An 18,426-nucleotide genomic window follows, 5' to 3' on the forward strand; every position below is an offset into this window, starting at 1 on the left:
TTTGACAAAATCGACTCTATAATCCCACGCCCTCACTAACGCAGCTGCATTTTTGTTTCTTTTGAAGCATTTAAAAGTGTTGTTGCATTTGCGAGAGGTGTCACTGTTCTATTCATCTGATATTGCCGAAAATCAACGTTGGCGATGGAAATTAATAACGCGAGGGTGTCAACCACACCACAGGCGTCTAGGCGTCTAGGCATCTACGAAAATAGCAACAATGCAACAAAATTCAAACAGCAGCGTGGGGCATGGGCGATCCCGCATTAGCCAAAAGTTCGCAAACAGCTGCGAAGTGACTTGTGTGTGTTTGAAAAAGCAAATAGCACGCTACCCCGCCTTCACTGCCACCACTGACGCCCACCAGCTCAGCTCGAGCGCAGATGTGCATCTTGCACACAAATAGCCCGAACGCATCGACGCGCATCTGTGCGCTATACATAGCAGCGTCAACAAATGCTACTGCTTTTATGCGGGAGAAATTTCACTGTCAACCACCAACACCAACAACCACTACATACTTTTGTAGCTGTTGCACTCAGCCAATTTATAATATTTCTTTATCACGAACATTTTCACGCCTTTCAATCGCTGCTGCCACAGCTGCCAACTAACTAAACATTTTATTAATCGCATACAAAAATTTCCAATTTCCATTTGCAGTTAATCAGCAACCAGCCGCCGCAGACATTATTTCGCCATCAGCAACAAAAGCCAGCGGCAGCTGTCAGGCGCCTACAACGCAACAACAAAATCAATGGCAGTCAATATGTTCACCGATTGCAGCAGCATCCAAGGCTCTACGGCCAGTTCATCCAGTGATGTTATGACATTGGCCACTACCGCTTCCTGGTGCGCCATCAGCATACCTTCAACAGCCGCTGCCGTTGCCGCGAGCACACGTCTGCGCATTTTGCGCCTCATCCGGCCACATGCGCGTCGCATTTTGGTCACGCCCGACACCAGTCCATCGTTTGGGTTCGCCGTACGTGGTGGTAAAGAGTTTGGTACCGGATTTTTCATATCGAGCGTGGAACGGAACAGCGAAGCCGAACTGAAAGGAATGCGAGTAAGTACAAGTAAAAACACACACAAATAGGTCACGCGTTCGCTCACTTTTCGGATGAAACTACTCCAGTTTCGGACGAATCACAAACGTAAAAACTGAGGCAACCAAATTTTATGTTAAAAACAAAAGCAGCTTAAAAATAGTCACACACTTACAAACGTGCGCATGCCACACTCGTTAAACATATATTTAAAAAGAAAAGCTGTCGCTACATACATACATATGTGGGTGCGTCCAACACGTACGGCACGTCGTATGTGTAACATACTTACTTACATTTGTCTAAATAAATACATATGTATTTTACGAAAATTTATGTGGCACACGTGCAGCAACATAAATTCTAGGCAACCGTTAATGCTTTTTGCATATCAAACGCCGTTCCCTCGAATGTGTTGGTCTGGCCATTGATACCGGCATAGTTTTGCTGGCGTTCGCAATGAATTTTTAATGATCTTTTTATGTTTTCTTATTTTTATGTTTTTTTTTGTAGATTGGTGACCAAATTCTGCGAATTAATGGATTTCGCGTTGATGACGCCATTCACAGGGAATTAATACAATTCATAACCAATCAGGATCGGATTACGATGAAAGTGAGAAGTGTGGGAATGCTGCCGATCAAAGAGTAAGTTTTTTTTTTTAATTTTGTGAAACAGCAGCAATGAGAATAATTAGCAAGTAATTAGCGTTCAAGTTTTGGCAGGTTTAGTAAACATTAAGCCAAAGTAGCTAATGAAGTATAACTACTTTTTACTAATTTAACTGAAGGAGCAATTACTTAGTATTTCTAATGATTTGCTTCACCTGAGATTAGATTAGATTTGAAGGAGACAAAGAAGGTCACCGCGATAGAGAACGATGTATTGCAACAGTCCTATATTTTTGGAAATTTTTTTTGTTACAGTTAAATGAACAATAAATTCTTACTAAGTAGATATAAGGAAGGAAGACGTATGGCTATTTAAATTAATTAAAAAAATCTAGATTTGGCATGCCATTTAAAGTCTGATGGAGTTCTTATTAACAGCGCATACATACTTGGCGTAGTTTGATTTTGCAAATCCAACGTAGGGTTGCCACTGACGAAAGAAAAAAATACTTACCATCCACCTGAAAAAAAATCTATCAAACCTATAAAATATCCACCAATAACTTTTTTTTTTGGTTATTTGAATAGAAACTATAGCTTTATTCTATTTTTTTTTTAGTTCTTTCAATAAAAATTAAATCTTTTACTAAAGAACTTTTTATTTAGCTAATGCCATGGTATTTAAGATCATATTAAGAGTGATGAAACTAAAGGCAACAACGAAAATTCATTTGAAAAATTTGAACTGGAGTTTTTATAGCCAAATACAATGACTCCAAAAGCAATTGGTAATTTGTTCAATATTCACTTTGTTTTTCAAGTAAAGATAATTTTGCAATTTTGTTTTATTACGATATCGTTTGCGCTTAACCCAAACCCCCAAAAATTAAGCATTCAACCTATATACATTTAGAAAATTTCGAAAAATGTTCGTCTAAATTTCGAACTTTTTGCTTTGAATTTTTAAAACAATTTTGGGTATAGCCCATGGTATTTTAGTATAACCAACAAAATGCAGATAAAAATTCATGTCGATTTTTAAACATTTTTTGCCGCCGGTCTTTTGTGATTTTTTCACTTTTCTTTGTGAACAATATTAGTGCGTAGTTACATACCGGTCCACTTTTTTCTTTTTATTTAAAGATTCATTTAAAATATTTAGGCAATCATACACTGAGAAAAGAGTTTAGTTACGTCAACTAAATATGTTTTTCTCAACTCATGATTTGGTTATAGTTATAGTTATTCGGCTTTCTTTCTGAGTGCAAGCTCAGGATTTTAGTAAAATGATTTTTGAATGGAGCACGATATGTTCGCACATATGTATGTATGCATATGAAAAGTGTGCATTAAGGCATTTAGAAATTATTGCCATAGAGAAGACTACACTTAGAAAAATAAAGACAATATCTTTCTCCTACCAAAATTTTTTCTACCAATTTGATAACAATTCACCAAAGTGGCAACCCCGCGTAGGGAAAGGACTCTACTTTTGGGTGTATGTGGAGGGAGAACAATTTTTAACATAATGAATAGATGATTCCGAGTGTGGTTTGTTAAGGTCCACTTGAATGGAATCGTTCAGATTTTTAATTGCAGAGTATATCTTGAGATCATTAGGATAGAGAATAAATTTAGAAGTTTGGAAGCAGAAACTGATATCATTGATGAATAAAATTAACTCCTTTAGACCCCTAGGTCATCAAGGGTTCAACTATTTTTTTCCAGTCAACAGAAAGTAATGTTGTTTTTTAATTATCTAGCCGTAATTAGTTTTGACCAGAAAAACAGGCATTTAGACTAAAATTTTTCAGAAAAAATTAATAAAAAATGTAACTCAATGTCTGTCACTTTTAAAGTGAAATAATTGCTAAAAAGCAAAATTAAGTTGTTGATGCACTATTTTCGAGTTCTCAATATACTCTCTGTATTCGTTTCTATGTAACATCGCAATGAGTAAAATACAGCCCATTTAATAAAATTCTCCTTTCTCTCCCCAGAAAAGACACAGACAAACTATCCTGGCATGCGGTCAAGACATTCACCAATGGCAGCAGTGCCTCCTCAGAGAGTTCATACAGAACCCTGCCGGAACGCGACACCCGCAGCAAAGATGTCAATATAACACTCAATGTAGCGCCTCGTACCAAACTCGGACTAGGTATTTGCAAGGGACCCGAATGGAAACCTGGCATTTTTGTGCAATTCACCAAAGAGAAGAGTGTAGCACGCGAAGCTGGCCTACGTCAAGGCGATCAAATACTCAGTGTCAACAGCATAGACTTCTCCGATGTGCTCTTCAGCGAAGCAGTGGCAGTAATGAAAAGCGCCAGCAAATTAGAGATGATCGTGCGCACAGCTGCCGGATGCGATCTATTTCCGGGTGAATCAAGTGGCTACAACAGTTCCGCCAGTTCGGTGACTGGCGATCAGAGTCCCTGCTGGGCGGATGCCAAGTCAAAGCGACTAACATCGGTGCGTGAAGAACCGACCCCCGTAACGTGTTGGAATGAGGCTGCGTATGCTGAGCAGCATCGGCGAGGCGAGCCACTAGCCGGCAATAGCAAGCAACGCAAAGATGCACAGGAAAAGAAACCAGTCGTCGTCAGCCAACAGCAGCAAGTCAATAAGACGATTATAAAATTGTCTGAACAGGGCACATCTATTAATAATACATTTGTTAGTAACACACAGCAGCCAATGGCTGCGAGCCGAAGCACAAGTGAGTATGGCACACCAAAAGTTAGGGGGGCAGTAGGTTCGCACGAGGCACAGCGCAACTCCAGTCCTTCAACATACGCTTCGCTTGAGGAGCGCGAAACGAAAACGGTGATTGTGGAAGTGCATCGGCAGGAGGCAGAGGAGGCAAAAAGACAGCAACAGCTACAGCTACAAATGCAACAAAAGCAAGCGCAACCAAGAACGGAATTGAACAGCCACTATCATCGAAACCACAGCCATAATCACAGCCACAACGCACTGCAGCCAACGCATTCATTGCCCAACCACACACCGCCAACGAAGCAGACAGAATTCCAAAAATGCCTACGCGCCAATAGTTACAGTCAGCAGCAGCAGCAACAGCAACAAGGACAAGCACAAGCACAGAAATTGCAGCAACAACAACAACAAGGTTTATCACATGGCCCCAACACGTGCCAAGTGGATAGCAGCTCTCTCTCCAGTGCCATAACCGAGGAGCTGAAAAAGCGCAAAGAGGTAAGAAAACTTGTTTTTTTTTGTTTTGCAACAGTAAAACAACAACAATGGCAATAGCTTAAGTAAATTACCTAGAAATATGCAATAATAACAAAAACCTACTTTCGATATTTCCCAATGCCTAATTTACACGCAATGTGCGGCTTGCAACGCGCCGCGCTTAATTTTCTGCGCATTGCAGAAACAGCGAATTAATGCTGCAACAGCCAACAATAACAACGGCAACAACAACAACCACAACAACAACAACAGCCACAACTACAACGGCAACAATAACACGAATAACCAGAGCAATTATATGAACATCAGCAGCAAGCAAAACAATTACGGCCAGAGCAGACAACAGCAACACCAGCACCAGCAGCAACATCACCACAACCACACGCTCCATCAGCCAGTAGCGCTGAAAACACAACAACAACAGCAGCCGCATAGCCACTCCACGCCGCTGTCTCCATCTTCGTCATCGCTTTCATTGTCTGCGCCACCAACAACACCGACGACGCTGGCTGCTCCTGCAACTGCGATCGCGACTGCCACTGCGACAGCCGCACTCAGTGCTCGCGCTACTAGCAACAATGTTAATTGTAGCGAGCGCAACAATCACAGTCATAACAACAACAACAACAATAACAGTAGCAACAGCAGTCAAAGCGTTCCGGCGACGGGTACCTTAGCAATCGCCAGTGTTGGTGTTGGCGTCGGCGCTGGAGATCAACATAGCGCATTGATGGATGAATTTAAACGGGCCCACCAGCGTATGTTCAAAAACGGGTTCCAAGAGACTGAGCGCAAGGTAAGTGCAGCGACGACTGCCGACCGTTGCACAGTGTAACGTGTATGATAAAAAATAGTACAAAAAAAAGTTGGCAAGTTTAATTTAAGATCACAGAACAGTATTGAAAACAAACGTTTCTGAAATATCCGTAGCAGTACCCAATGCTAAGCTTAGTACTCGTAAGCAAATGATTTTTTATAAGAAAACTGGTGTTGTGGTGGAAGGTGCATACTACCATTTTTTTTTTTAACCATTAAGCTATAGGTAATATAAAGCGCTAACCACCAAAAAAAAGGGGCCAAATTTTTTTTTTTTTAATTTTCTTTTTGATGCAGCAATAAAATTTCCAAAAGTTTCCAAGCGCTTCCGCATAAAAAAAAATTAATGTCGCTTACTTTTTTTTGGTGGGTGGTTAGGGCTCGAAATTCGTGACAAATTCAAAATGACCGATCCAATAAGGCGGCTGGTATCCGAATCTCGTATCTTACGCATTTTTTGTAGAAAAAGGGCGTGTAAGGGGTTTTTTGGGGTCCCGATAATTGTCGATTTTTCCGAACAATTTCGGAGCCAGAATTGTCTGCGACATTTTTTTTTTGTTTGATAGACGCCTGTAGGTAACTGTGACCATTTCAGGAAAGCGACAGCGACAATATTGAAATATTGTCGAAAATTGCCTGACAACTGTCACTCTGACAAAATTTTCGCAACAATAGTTACAAAACTAAATAGCTCCGTCGGAAGGTTTTCACATTAGAATTTTGTAAATTTGTTTAAATGTTAATTGCGCGTCGGGACAGAATTTTCGCTGTAATTTTTATGAAATTGAATCACCAAATTCAAAATGGCCAATCCAATATGGCAGCTGCTATAAAAAAAAACAAAAAGAGGATACCGATCCAAAACTATTCGACACTGCTGTAAAAATTAAGTCTTCCAGCCATTTCTGAACAAAATCAGCCGAAAATTCCCTACACTGTGAATATATTTTTTCGAAAAATATATTTTTGGCGATATAAGTTTACTTACAAACATAAATATTCTATTTATTTTTGTCAATATTTTTATGTGGCTTATTAACATCTATTACAATATTGTTGTTGATCTGGCGGCTGCAGTGCGCGCTTCCACTCCGCAGGGCCTGGGTTTAAGCCCTGGTCAAAGCAACATCACAAAATATGTAGAAAAATGGGTTTTTCTTAACAGCGGTCGCCCCTCGGCAGTCAATAGCAAGCCTCCGAGTGTATTTCTGCCATGGAAAACAGCTTCTCATAAAAATTCATTCGCCGTTCGGAGTCGGCGTAAAACTGTCCCTTTTGTGTGACAACATCAAGGCGCACGCCACAAATCGGGGAGAAGCGCGGCCAAGCACAAACAAATGTGTAAGCGCCAATCTATTATTATTATTGGGTTTTGTACCACGATTGTGTTTTTTAGGAAAATGGAAAAGCGGTAGAAGTTATAGTTGCTATTTCGGAGATAACCACATCTTTTAGTTTTTATGAAAATTTGCTAATATTTATTTTTTCGAGTCCATTTACAAAAACTAATATTTTTCTCATTTGTGAATGGGACCTTCACCTTGTTAGGTATATCAAAATTCAACTTGCCTATACTTAGCGAAGATAGGCTTGGCATTCACCCACATTTTCTCTTGAATACGAGAAATTCGGCACAGTTAATATGCGCTCACCATTTTTAATACGAAATTGCGTATGGTCGATGTACTGTGCGACGCGTCGCAGTTATCATCTCTCTCCCGCTCAATTCATAACAACTGTCGTGACGCTTAAGTTAGTTCAAACCTCGTGTAGGTTTCAGAAAAATTGCAAATGAATGGAAATCATTACTCTGTAGCTGATACCCTACACTCGGTTCAGATTTCTCAAAATATATTGTGGCTGCTCAGACCTGTCTGGTTATCAGGTTATGTGGTTATATTGAGGTTGTTCACACTTGCCTGGTTATCTGGTTATGTGGTTATATTTTTTATTCGGTTTACAACAATAAAATTCAATACAGAATAATAATTTTTAACCAGATAACCTGATAACCAGGCAAGTGTGAAAAACCTCAAATACCATGGAGAATAATAATTTTTAACCAGATAACCTGATAAGCAGTTAAGTTTGAACACCCATATTGTATATCTATTTGAAAACGAACGTAAAATAGTGGAACAGGTGTGTTTTAGTTATTTTTTGATAACCCAAGTTGGGTTTTTTTTCTCAACTAGAAAAAAAATTTATTTATGTTAAATAGAGCGACAAAAATCTTTAAAAATTACAATTCGTTTCAAATGGCTTTATATGCCTACTGATTCAATACTATTCATAATAAATAGCTTCACTTGAGAAGTTATTGAAAGCACGCGAAATATTCAGAAATACTCCTAAAGCGTATTCATTGTATTCAAGAGCCTTCTCAATGGGTTGTACTAAAGAGTGTAGTGCCGTCTCTGTCGATTTGCCCGAAGTGAACGCATGTTGTGCCTTGGCCAAGATGCCTGGCGACTGAATAAGGAATGCAAAATAACTAAGTTAAAAGAGGACCATTTTCAAAGAGAAAACTGTACAAAGTTTGACATATGAATTCTCCTTATTTATTTGTATTCTTCTTTTATATTACCAAAATCTTGAAGCCGAAAATAAATCAAAGCTGCTCCTTCATACTTTGAAACTACATTCTTTAAAGAATTCATTCATTCCTAAATAATACAACACAAAAGGTATCCTTAAGAAAGTCATATTTGTACCAGCATTCTTATTTTGGCATATTTCAATATGTAGGGCACCTTGTAAATGTTCCTTGATTAAAACAAACACAATTGATTTAACACTAAGAATACTTTATAGTTCTTATGACACTTTTGATTGAAACATGTCTGTAGTAAGACGTGCAAGATTGGCCGGCAAGTAGAATTTTCGATTTAGTCCATTTTTCTTGCTATTCTCCTAAAAGAAGTATTGAAATATTTATTGATTTTTGGAAAGGGCTGATCAACACCAGCAGGCAAACACTTTGTTCCGTTTTGCTTGCTTCGTTCATTTTTTTTTCTTGGAAAAAAAACATAACCAATATGATGGAAATCCCATCGGTTTCTTTATTTGTTTGTTACAACTCTAATCTCAACATTCTCTGTAGAGTGTCTAGAATCAATAGCTTTGCGCTTGTTTTCAAGCTCTGTGTAGCTCTATAGCACATACATATTGTTAGGTAACCTCTAATAATGCAATACTTACTAAGGTAGATACGCTTACTCAGAAACACCTGACCAATCGTCATTGTGTCTGTCTAAGATCTAAAGTTACATGCTCAATGAAGTTAACTTTGCCAATATGAAGACAGCGAGCTGCGAGCAATGAGTTTTATACAGGTGTATGTGCATTATTAGGGTGGTGAAAAAAAAATAAAGTTGGAATATTTGATGCTCTCTCCCCCTAGGATTGTTCTATGCCCGAAAACAATTATACCCTAGTTTTTATTTTGAAATCCAAAAATAACACTGGTTTACAGCAAAAATGTTCCATGGATGCCCCGATCCATTGCCTATGTAGAATTGCTCGATGTTTCCGAAAATCAAGATAACTTTTCTTTCTATGGATAACTTTTCGAGATATTTGCAATTTACCTTTATTCTGCTTAGAAAAAAATAGTGGTTTCACTTAACCAATTGAATAATCGTAATACGAGATACGGGAAATGAATAATAATCGCTTGTATTAAAAAATTGGTAAAATTAACTATTGGGTATTATTATTGGAAGTCTCCTGAAGAAAAACAGAGTTTTCTAATCGAAAATTATTTATTGATTTTCAAGAATTTTATACCATTTTCCACATAAAATACATGGAAAACTTTGAGCGATCTCTAAACAATTTAGGATTTCAAAAAAAAAAAACTAGGGCATACATTTTTCGGTAAAGAACAATCCTAGGAGCTTAAAGCATTAAAATCCCCACATGCATTTTTGGACCGCCCTAATGCACATATCTAGTTGAGCACAACGAACAAGTCAAGCGGAAAGCGCAAGCGAATGGAATGAAGGTGCTTCAAAATAAACTAGCTCCCCTGCTAAGTATTTGCTCGTGTACATTTGGATATCGTTCAGAAGAGCGAAGCGGTGATTGTGTCGCGTACGAAACAGCTGAGCGCTTAAATAAGCTATTGTGTTAGTGGCATAGGGTCTGCCATCCAACGTTGTAAATTGAACGCTGCACGCGAAGCATCAGTTGCATTATTTTGTCTTGAGGGTAAACAGCCATACAGCAATAGAACCGCGTATAATTGTTTTCATAAGCGAGTCAGTCATACATATCTCAAGTTGCCGTGCTATTCTAAAACAAAGCGAAGCGTGCTGTTCATTTTATTAAATTTTTTTTTGCCATTTGCTGTTTTATCATTTCTGTGTTAGCACAAAGCAAATATTTATGTATGTATGTTTGAAAACACAAGCAATTACAAAGACGAGCGTTGAGCGCTTGATTGAAAGAAGCGCTTCTGGAGTGTACTTATGTGTGTGTGTGTGTGTATAAGACAGGTGTTTGTTGTGGTTGCACGGCAATATTTATAAATAAATATTTCGCTTATTTATTTGTATGTTTGTTTTGTTTTTTAATATTTTGTCGATGTGATTTTTTAAATTTTTTCCCTAAACTTGAGTTGTTCGTGTGGAAGAAAACTAGCCGTTTTGAGCGTTCGGGTACTCACTCATATACTAAGTAAAGTAATGATATCATTCTACATTGCCAGCTGGCGGAATGTTGTAGGCGAACGCGATTGTAGGCAATACAACACACCTTCAGTGTGAATCAGCGGCGCGGTGCGACAGCAGGCAAAACAGCCAACAGCCAACAGACGCAGTCGAAACGAAACTTCAATTATTAAATAACTTGGCTGAAACCAAAGCAAATTCAGTTGTTATGGTGGTGTTCTATATTGCAAATACATTTTAGTAGATGACTCCGATTTGTGCGACGCGTATTTGTTTGCTCGTGAGGCAATATTGCTATATATGTACGCTATAATTTACTTTGTGTTATCTTATCGCGCGCGCAGCTGTATATTATTTAATATTTTCCCGCTGATGTCAAAAAAGAAAAACTTAACAAAACCGAGTCAACAAATGGAAAAAATATACTTGCCGTATACATATATTGTTTAATGTTTTTTTTTTTTGTTCGTTATTGTTACTAACATTGCGCATGTTCTCGTCGCTTCAGAACAACAAAGCTAGCCGTAATTAGTCAGCGATGCAGCCAGTTGTTTGGCACAGTTAATAAAAACAAGTCTACGCTTGTAAACACGCATATCGCTCCATTCTTTTTGTGCACGTAAACAATTAAAAAATACATATATGCAAAGATATCTGCCAGCGTCATAAGTTTCAAAAATTGCGAAAAATTGTTTTCCTTAATTATTATTGTGCTTTCGAAATTCGGCGAAAGGAAAATCGACAAACTCATAATTAGTCGACACTACATACATACATACATATAACAATCACCGCAATCAATCAGTCGCTACAGTGACTTCAACAAATCTAACATCTAACGTTCAAAATAGTATATCGTTGAAAAGTTGGCGTATCTACATACATACATATATATAATTCATAGTAAATAGCAGTTAATTAGTCAGTCGGTGTCTTATTGCCAACGTAATCATTGCCACAACATCCGTTATGCAACAACAAGATGACGAAAAATCATTGTACGCGACAATGCGTCCCGCCCGTGACGGTCGCAGCCTGGTCACATTCAGTACCTATGAGGCACGTAAGCAAATCGCTGGCCCAACACAGCGTCCCCCCTGTAACTTAGTGCATATACATATTACATACTCTAACATATACATGCATGTACATTTTTACAAAGAAGCTGTAGACAAAGCATCCGATTGGACAATTAAAAGATCTGTGCTTATGAATATTTATGTATCTTCTTACAATTATTCACTTGCATTCATACAATCGTTTATTTTCGTTTATATGGCCGAGCTGACCACCTGACTTTTGTGTCGCATATTTTATAGGAACGTCAAGAGGCGCTACGCAACACAGCCATCATGGAGGATGATGTAAATCATCGCGCAAGTCGCGCTTTTCGCAATGATAATGGAACAACAACAACAACAAATGGCACACAATTTCAAATACCACCACCGGTGAGTGAGACTAAATTTAGTTATGGATTGCAAATATAATTTTGTAAGTGTGTTTATACCAGTTTTTTTATTTTTTTTATTTTTATTTTACTAACTTTAACTTAACTTGCTATGTTCGTATGTATGTACATTGGTTTGTTTGGATCAAATCTTGCAATCAATTTTTAACCAATTTCCCGATAAGCTAGAAACTTGAAACTTCAAACTTAGCTCAGAATAGAGATATTTGAAAACACCGTATTTATGGTCTGATTTGGCCCATATTTAGAATGAACATACATATCTCTGATCATTTGACAAAACAACTTCTCTCGATATAAGACAATTTCCCAAGATTTCTATCATATATGTATGTACATGAATTTTCAATGCGTTTGACAAAGGATCTTCTTTCGAATAAGTTGGAATTTACAATTGACGCAACAACCTCTTTCGATTGAAGTTCTGTTGCCAAATGCATATTTTAAGAAACTTGCTTTCTCGAATAAACTCAAGGCATGAAAACCATTTACTATTTTACAGAATAACTTGTATGGGATAAGATGATTTTTTGTTTGAAAAAGCATTTGACAAAAGGTTTAATTTATATATTTTCTATTTATTTAAAAAAAAAAAATATTGAAAAATGCATGTTCATTGATATGTGTCCAGTTTTAACAAACATTTTTCCTTCATTGTAAGAAACTTATATTATGGAAAGCATTTAATATGTTTTTTCGCTTTCCTGAAAAATTTGTAATTTTGAAAGAGCTTGTTTTGTCAAATGTCCACAGATATATTCAATACCTACGTAGAATGAAATATCTATACGAATCTAGCAAACTTTTTATTCTATGAAGCAATTTTACAACCGTGAACTCCCCTTATTAAATATACCTCCATTGGCCATGGCATATTAAAAGATCATCCCTACGTCGGCATAATCTGATTTAACACTGACATCGGAACTCTAGCGGCGCTCTGGGAAACCGAGGCATAGCCAAGGGCCATGAAATGGATTTTTGTAGAACTACTCATTTCAAGCAATGTGGCAGGAGCCCTTTCAAATTAAATAGGGATGCATATCGAACTTTATATGTAGATACTTCTATCGTACACGTTCTACAAAAATCTATTAATTCAAAAATCTATTCATTCAAAATTTGTAATACTTGATATTATGCGCTAAAAAATGTTTGTTTACCTTCCAGAAAAATCGGCACCAAAATTTCGTTAGTTGCGGTTCTGACAAACGGCGAATTTTTGGAGTTAACACGCTTTTAAACAACGTGTACAATATACATATGTATGTATGTATTTATGCTAGGGTGTCTCACTAAAAAAAGTTGCGGCTTTCCACCGGAAATATACTTTTTTATATCTTAAGATTGCCGCCAATATATTTGGGAAAACTATTAAGATTTACGCGAAAGTTTTAAACTGAAAAATTTATTTTTTTGTAAAAATCCTACATACGACTAAAACCCATATATTGTTATTCACAGCTGACATTGGGAGTGGAATAACAACTCGATTTAGTGCAAGTCAAGCTCAAATATTTACATTAGGCCAAAGCTGGCAGAACAAACCAACGAAGGTTGCTGCATAATTAAAGTATGTTCATGCAATCTCGAGGGACATGTGTGTATGCCCCGCTACATGTGTTATTATTTTCAATTAGTTAAAAGCATGCGCTATTGAACTAGAACTATATTAATTCCATTTAGGAGGTCTTCCGGCAAACTTTGTCTGTTTGCTGTTATTATTAATGATTTAAACAACGGAAGAGCAAACATTTACATATATCGCTTTAACACGCTTCTTGAAGTTAAGTGGAGGATATTTGCTTTACATGCCAAGTACTATATGCGGTTAAAGTAGTTAGTACCGGAAGCAAAAAATTTGAAAATGACTCATACGCCCTGTTGTACGCGCCTTTATTTGCGCAATTTCATTTTTTTTTAACTTTTATTAATTTGCGCAACAAACTTTAACTACTAACCAAATTTGTATTATAAATAATAAGTTTGCTTGTTTGTTCTCTTGCAGCCACCACAATTCGCCAGTTCGCCACCGCGAACGCAACCACAGTACACAAACAACGCTAACAACACGAATAAATTCGCCCAACAACCACAGGCGCAACAAAAACCAATCAACCATTACAATTGTGCGCCAACACTCAAACCGCCCACAGAACAACCGCCCAAGCCGCCAGCCACCCCAGTGCCCGATTATGATAATGTGGAAATACGTACAAAAGCAACTACAACTATTTGTAGCAGCGTAAGGCCGTCGTATGGCTATGCCAGCACCAATGTAGTCACAAATGGACGCGACATGATCAATGACAACAGCAACTACAACAACCACCACAACAACTCCAGCAATAGACGCACACTGCGAGCGGGGACCATAACCATCGGTGAATACGAACAACCGCAGCAGCGACGAGAACCGGGTAAATTTGATTTTGTTGGAACGCCAAAGCGTAGCAGCAACGGTACGACAGATACGTGTGCAGATAATCTGCAAGCGGAATTACAGAATACGTTGACGCGTTCAAAATTAAAGAAAACGGCCGAGCCGTTGGAGCATCAAAGCCACTGTCCGCTACGCAATAACTACGAGAACTATGAGAATGTGGCAAGGAAGTTGCATAGCGTGAGCATAAATGAGGTAGCCACAACGGCGGCGGCGCCAGCAGCGAGAATGAGCAACTGCGCCGCAAATGGGGGCACGAATGGCATTCTGAAGAATGGCAATCGGCATAGTGGTGGTGGTGCGAATGGTGCGAAAAGCTCCGATAAGACAATAACTTTTGGTAACTGAAAGTTTGGGAAAAGCCTGGTGGCAGTTAAGCTTTCAACGGAAAATATTCAGCTTGCGGTGGAGAAGCATATCGAATGCAAAAACACAAATGCATACCACAATTTTGTTAAGATATCTAGCCATATTGTTAAAATGTCTGTATAAACAAAAAAAAAAAAAGTTAAAAACTTAATCTATACCCGTATGTTTAAGTGGTAACTTAAGTGCGAGTAAATATGGCAACAGTGCTTTCAAAAAAGTTCATGAAAAGTGCGCTAAACTTTATATTTTGACCTTTTCGTTTCATACATTTTACGAAATGTGATTTTTCTTTTAATTTATTTTATTTTTTTTTTATTGAAACAAAAATTGCTTTTTGTCCCTTTCACACGTCAGTAACGATTTTGTTTCTACGAAAAGCTTCTTCTTCATATTGTGCAATAAATTTTACAGATATTTGCGTTAGGCCAACACACATCTGCTCAATTATGTTATGTATTATTTTTATATTATTTTATGTCTATATTTCTTATTTGTATAATATATAAAAATATATTTCTATAACAAAAATCGTACGCATAAGCAATTGTTATCACATTTATAACTTGGTAATAAAATCCTGTATGTACATACACGCATACATACATACATACAGATATGTAATTACGTACATACATACATATATCATAAGTTTTTTTTTCATCTGATATTTAAAGTAATTTCCTCAACCCTCACTGGCGTCCGAGGCTCATGCAGTAACTAGCCACCGAATGTGGCGCCGAATGCACCAGCGCTTCCACCTCCTCGTCCTCCACCAACACATCTGTGCTCGAGAATGGGCTGCATCCAGATATGTTGAAGAACAAAGGCTGTGACAAACGTATTGTGGCAATACGCTCACGCCACGTATTCCACAACAACTATAAATGAAACAAGGTTACATAAATATTTACCACCCACTTCACCAACAGAGCGTTACTTACATTTTTATACAAGTGACCACCAAATTCAAAAAACATCGGTTTATCCTCATCGCCAACGATGCATAGACGCATAATACAGCGTCCCTGCTTGCGAAAAAATTTCACTAACAAAAACTGCAGCGGCAACAAGCTGACCAATTGAAAAGTTTCTATTTCGGGATCCATGCTATGATAGCCATAATTATCCATATCTGTCAGATCGAAATCGTCGCAGCCGAAGATGATTTTTGATGGTGTGAGGCCTTTTAATTGTGTTAGTTAAATTCAAACAGTAGCAAAAAAAAAAAAAAATAAGTTCATTTTAATACAGATTTGAACTTGTCGCTATTGAGCTTGCTTACCAATGTGATATTGTCTGATCCCGTGCCCATCTTCGGTCACTTGCGTAAATGGATTCTCCACAATAACAGGCTCGTAGATTTCACGAAATTCTTCAAGCAGCAATTTTTGTATGCGAAACATTTTGTGTTAATTTTTGTATTTATATGTTTTGCTTTTTGATTTTGCCTTCATAAGAAGTGAGAGAAGCAGAAGTTTACGTCGTTCAAAACAAGGTGTGTCAAATACATTTTGGCTCAAAAATATTTTAGGACAGGGTATTTTGAAAATTCAGAATTTCAAAAATTAGGATACTTAATCGGTTATTCGGTAGTCGAAAAAGTTATTGTGGAGTTCTCAGAGTACAGGTTCTACGCTTTTCAGGCTTTCAGCAATAGCTGAATTGTATAGTTGGAAGCCTTAAAAGCGCGGAATGCCTGAAAAGCTTGTTGTGGAGTTGTACTCTAATATTTCCAATGATTTTTATTTAACCAAATACATATGTATACAAGCCAAATAAATTGGCGATCGTTTGCTAATTTTAAATCCTAATGGTAAAGCAATGAGTCTCAACTATAGAATTGTGTTGGGTTTTAGGTGAAAAACTGAATCAAGTTTAGCTTTTCTGGCAACACTGCTGCCACTGGAAAAAATCGCAACTTTTATTATGTTCAAGTCATATCATGTCTAAAAACGCGCACAAGGTGGTGTTACTAGACAGCTGATTTGATATTTTTGTCTCTACACTAGTGCAGCAGAATGTCATCCAAGACGAAATGGTGTAGCTGTAGGATGTCAACAAAATAAAATTGCGAAAATTATCTCCCATTTGCTTTCGTTTTCACATTCTCATGTAACAACAAGCATTAACAAAATACCCGAGATTTTTACTTATCTGTAGGGATGCAAATTTTGAGCAGTAACATCGATACATCGATGTTTCGATGCGTTTCTATTATTTCTCTTTTTTTCAATCAAGAATATTCGTAACGTTTTTTCGAGAAATTTTCGCCGTTATAATGAAGACTGCATTTTATTATTTATCAAATCTGAAAATGTTATCCAATATTATTAAATTTCACAAGTATATTCAATTATGGTAATTAACATTGATATTCCAATATGCTACCTTCGCTGTTACAAACTGCATACATATGTACATACATACCCAGTCGTAAAACTCTACAAGTGAAATGATTGATCTACTTCGAGGTAACTGAGGTTTGCACGCGTAGCTAAACGTTTGAGGTTCCCTCCAAGTGCTGCCGTGTTTTATTTCCATTCCATCTCTATAATAAAAACTCGATGTGAGGAGTGTTTCCTGGTCATTGTTCCATTGGAAGCCTGGGTGGCATCTTGGACAACAAACTATAATTTTCTGCAAAATCACACTGTACGATGACTTCTACTTCGTCTAAATTTCCCCTAAGATTTTTAAAATAAAGCGACTGTTCTTCGGCAATGTAAGCATGTGGTTTCAGAGTGTCCAGGGCAGGGCAGGTAGAATTTGAGTGGAGACCAATGCAGAGCACACTCTTGAACTAACTACACCTGAGGCTATATATTGAAAAAGAAAATTTAAAAAAATAATTGGTCGACATTTCGCAAATTTTTGTTTTATTTTCACTTCCGGTGTGGTATAACAAAAAAATAATTTTTTTTTAATTTATTTCGCATTTTAAAAAGCGAGAAATTTTCTCAGCAAATCGCGAAGTTTAAAAATTGTTCGAATTTTTTTTCAATACAAAAAAGATACTTTAGAAAAACCCTAATTTTAGTTTTTACTATTCTTTGGAAGCCCATAACTCGAAAAGTAACCATCAAAAACCGACTTCAGCTCTCATATAAAAATATATATATATATATATATATCTCATGATCCGCTGATCGGATCTTAACCAGATTAGTATGGGACCACTTCTGAGACACTACCTTTCCGATGCAAAAATTATCGAAATCGGTTGACGTGGTCCAAAGTTATGCGGTAACATACATAAAAAAAAAAAAAAAAAATATTCCGACGAACTGATAACCTCCTCCTTTTTTGGAAGTCGGTTAAAAAGTAAAAATAACGCCCCGAAGCGCCATACGTAGTCATCTAACACGTTTACTCACACGCCTTAAATTAAAAGTCATATTATTTAAAAGTAATTAAATATTCGAGGGGGCGATTTTCACGCAGTATTCCTTATGCCCATACACATTACTTTCTTGATGTACTTATATAACAGTTTTAAAATGAATTAGAGTCTGCCAATAAAAAAATGTAAAAATGGAATTTTAGTTTCTCAAATCATAGTCATCTTTTACTCAATGTAATCTTTTTGTTATTTGGTAACGCACTAGTTTTATTACACTAGATTCATTCGTTTTGGCAAGAACATTTTCACCGCTACATTTCAACATTTTTAAGTATCTAAAATTATTAAAACTAAAAAAAAAACTTTAAATTTCAAAAATTACAAAATAGCTGTGACTGATATTCTGCATGCTGCCATTTTTTTTAACTTCGTGGT

The 18,426-nt window shown here is 37.1% G+C and overlaps 2 protein-coding genes across 2 annotated transcripts; one reads left to right on the plus strand and one right to left on the minus strand.

Moving 5' to 3' along the window:
- The first annotated feature begins 677 nt into the window (after window positions 1-677).
- Window positions 678-15,243, plus strand: LOC108368891 (myb-like protein A). Its single transcript, XM_017623842.1, has 6 exons — window positions 678-1,069; window positions 1,563-1,696; window positions 3,661-4,879; window positions 5,061-5,675; window positions 11,688-11,819; window positions 13,848-15,243. Exons 1-6 carry the CDS (start codon window positions 758-760, stop codon window positions 14,628-14,630), a joined length of 3,195 nt encoding a protein of 1,064 aa, XP_017479331.1. The 5' UTR covers window positions 678-757; the 3' UTR covers window positions 14,631-15,243.
- A 97-nt stretch (window positions 15,244-15,340) lies between these two features.
- On the minus strand, window positions 15,341-16,445 carry LOC108368894 (uncharacterized). Its single transcript, XM_017623843.1, has 3 exons — window positions 15,934-16,445; window positions 15,593-15,834; window positions 15,341-15,529 (listed from the first exon to the last, which is right to left on the minus strand). Exons 1-3 carry the CDS (start codon window positions 16,052-16,054, stop codon window positions 15,341-15,343), a joined length of 552 nt encoding a protein of 183 aa, XP_017479332.1. The 5' UTR covers window positions 16,055-16,445.
- Between the last annotated feature and the right edge of the window lie 1,981 nt (window positions 16,446-18,426).

Source organism: Rhagoletis zephyria, unplaced genomic scaffold (assembly GCF_001687245.7).
Source record: "Rhagoletis zephyria isolate East Lansing unplaced genomic scaffold, Rhagoletis_zephyria_1.1 Rzeph_scaffold_03377, whole genome shotgun sequence".
NCBI lineage: Eukaryota > Metazoa > Arthropoda > Insecta > Diptera > Tephritidae > Rhagoletis > Rhagoletis zephyria.